The sequence below is a fragment of the Balaenoptera ricei genome, chromosome 11 (genome assembly GCF_028023285.1).
Source record: "Balaenoptera ricei isolate mBalRic1 chromosome 11, mBalRic1.hap2, whole genome shotgun sequence".
Classification (NCBI taxonomy): Eukaryota; Metazoa; Chordata; class Mammalia; order Artiodactyla; family Balaenopteridae; genus Balaenoptera; species Balaenoptera ricei.
This window is the reverse complement of record NC_082649.1, coordinates 49495992-49499218: the sequence shown is the minus strand read 5'-3', so window position 1 is coordinate 49499218 and position 3227 is coordinate 49495992. Positions and strand designations below refer to the sequence as shown.

General features: G+C 48.4%; 1 protein-coding gene across 1 annotated transcript; it reads right to left on the bottom strand.

Annotated features, from left to right (window-relative positions):
• Window positions 1-606: 606 nt before the first annotated feature.
• On the bottom strand, window positions 607-2015 carry LOC132375303 (extended synaptotagmin-1-like; the record flags this gene model as incomplete). The annotated part of the gene is given in 1 exon segment (XM_059940575.1): window positions 607-2015. A coding segment is annotated over 1 exon segment (1278 nt), but the record flags the coding sequence as incomplete, so codon positions are not given.
• Between the last annotated feature and the right edge of the window lie 1212 nt (window positions 2016-3227).

Sequence of the window (3227 nt, the reverse complement as noted above, 5' to 3'; positions counted from 1 at the left end):
CATAACCTTCAAAGCACATGAAAATGAATGGAAATGCATTCTGTTAAACTATTTCCTAACAGAGGTCATTCAGTCATAAGAACACTTTCAGAGCACGAAGAAGCAGGTTTGATGAATATTGATGCTGTAAGTGAAAGAACTTAAATTTAGCAAATTTGAGTCTTGGCTTATCTATGAATTGTCAACTTTTAATCATCCTATGGATGATATTTAAATGATGTCCATTTGGCTTTGGAATTTGTTACAAGAATTTTGGGAGGAGCCCATTGATCATCTTGGTTTGGGTTTCCCCAGAAACGGACCTGAGACAAAGATTCAAGGGCCAGTAGTTTCCTGGGGAAACTACGTGGTTTTTTTTGTTTTTTGTTTCTTTGGTCTTTCAAAAAGCTGTATTTGGCATAAGCTAATGCCACTGCTAGTGCTGCCAGTGGCCAGGCACAGACACAGAAGGTCCTGAGGAGCTGGGCAGAAAGGAGAATGTGCAGGCAGAGCAGGAAATAGCCAGCTCACGTCCCTGTCCCAGGAGCCCAGAAGGATAAAGGCCGTGTAGTAAAGGGTAACATACGGTCCTCCTCTTTGGTCACGCAAAGGCCCTATCATGGGCCTGGGAGGTGAGATGGCTGAGGGGTGCAGCCTCTGTCCTTGGACTCCAAGCTTTAGGCTCATCACATTGAGGCGGTGATGCAGCGAGAGGTGAGGCAAGGAGACAGAGCAGTCAGGCTGGTAATCTCCGGCTCCTAGGAGCTGCGCTTGTCCTTGTCATCCATGAGGTCATACCACTGGACTGCACCCTGGAAAAGGTCTATCTCAGCGAGGTCCAACTGCACCTTCCCCAGCAGCTCACGCTCTCTTGACATGAAGGAGGAACTAGACTTCACAGAGACATCCAGCTTTCACCGAAAGGCCTCATCCAGGGGCAATTCCCACTCAAACCGTTCATTGAATTCAGGATTTAGGGTCCTCTTCTTCTGTGAGGTCTTCCTCTTGGTGCCCTGGTTCTTGTCTGGCAGTAGCAACAGTGACACGTAGGGGTCGGGGGGATCCCGTTCATTTTGTTGAAGGGCCCAGCAACTGTGAATGATGCTGACCAGCTTGCGTTCTTCACTGTAGTACCAAACAGTCAGTTTCACCTGGCCCACAGGCCCGGCTGGAGCCTCAAGGGGACTGTCACTGTGTGTAAGGCGCTGCCGGAGCTCTGGGTCTGAGGAAGTGATGTGAGGGAATCCCCCCCAGAGCTCTGGTTCTTCGCTCAGAGATGAGGAGCTGTGGCTCTAGCTGTGGCTGTGAGCTTCCACCCCTGAGTGCTGGGACACCAGGACCCCGAGCTGTGCTCGCAGTAGCTCCTGCCCTGGACCATTGCTGAGCATAAACCAGCGGTCCAAGCAGAGCCAGTCAGCCACGAGAAGCTCGGAGAGGGGCAGAGATAACAAGCCCAGTGTGCCAGTCCCCTCACCCCGAACCTGCAACTCCAGGCTCTCAGAGTTTGGTTTCCTGATGAGAGAGGAGGCACTCTCATCCCAGACAGGGGCTGACGTTTGGAAAACAGTCTTAGTTTTATGAGAAGTATCTCCCAAAGCAAGAGTAGCATAAGGGCTGGGAGGCTTGGTACCTTTTCGGAGCCGCAGGTCCTCAGCCCACTCCAGGTAGACGGAGAGCAGGGCTGTCGCCAGTTCTGCACTCTTCTGAGTCTGGATCAAACCGTTCATCTGCAGCACCTCCTCTAACTCGGCAGCAGTGGGACGGGGGGTCAGACGTTCCAGAAGCAAGTGTAGGCGGCCAGATGAGACATCCTCCAGGGTCAGCCACTCATCAAGGAAGTCATTGTTTAGGGCTGTGGTGAGACTCACTTTACACCTGCCCAGAAAGTCATCCTTGTCCAGGTCCTTGTCAAAAACCTCAACCTCTAGCTCTTGGCCTGGAATTGATGTGACGATCACCTCAAAGACCTCGTTCCAATGGGGATGGAGATCTTCCTCAACAACGTGGCTCTGGAAGCTTCGTCCTCCCAGGTTTAGGAAATGTTAGATGGTAGCAGGTGATGATATAGGGATGGAGAATGCAGCCTATCAAAGGTAGTCAGGAGCTTAACCCTACAGTGAAAAAAAAAAACACACTGGAGAATTATCTTGACGGAGGGGCAAGGAAGCGGGGGTACTAGTCACCAGAGCTTATTGTTCTCTCAACTTCAGGTCTGCTTTGTGCACAGGGGGAGCAGTCTCTCTGGGCTTAAGGAAGTGGCCAGGGGGGACAGAGAGGCAGAAACTGAGTATTGGAAGCCTGCAAATGAAGCCTGAGGGGTGCATGCAGGGAACTGTCAAGGCAGCCTCTGCTACATTGATGGTCTGAATGTATTTTTCTTGTTATGATATTAAAGTTGGTTTCCATCCCTGAGAATGTGCCAAGTTGTGGCCAGGGGAGAGAGAGCTGGCTGTGTGCCGAGAAACAGGAGGAAACCCTTGTGAGATTAAACATTCGGGCGTGGGCTGGGCACAGGGCCATGGAAGGTTGACAGCAGCCTGAGCAGGCACTCATGCCATAGGAAACGTCCTGTAGATGAGAGCTCATTACGGTCACCAAAGGTGAAAGGTGGGGGAAGAGATAAATTGGGAGATTGGGACTGACATATACACACTACTATACATAGAATAGATAACCAACAAGGACCTACTGTATAGCACAGGGAACTCTGCTCAATATTCTGTGATAACTTACATGGGAAAAGAATTTGAAAACGGATAAATGTGTATGTATACATACGTATGAATCACTTTGCCATACACCTAAAACTAACACAACATTGTAAATCAACTATAGTCCAATAGAAAATAAATTTTAAAATAAATAAATAAATGAGGGCTCACACAGGCAGTTTCCTCCAGTCGTCCATTTGGACCATAAGACTCCTGAGCTGGAGAATAATGGCAGAGTGGAAAGTTTTCAGGTGGCAGTTACCTTGGTCCTGTGCCAGGTGTATTACTCACTGCTCACAAAGCTCCAGCTGGTATTTACCACCCAAGAAAAGGGGAAAGAAAAGAGAAGTTCTTCTGCTGATTTTCATGTCACAGAAGGCATGAAAGAGGAGACAATGCATTGGGGAAGAATGAGAAAATTTTCCCATGGTCCTCATTTATTTTTATCACAGGATATCAGTTATTTGTACCACTTTAGGGAAAATAAGAATCTAAAGAGTTTTGATTCTTTAAATTTTGTTTATTAGCCTCATATCT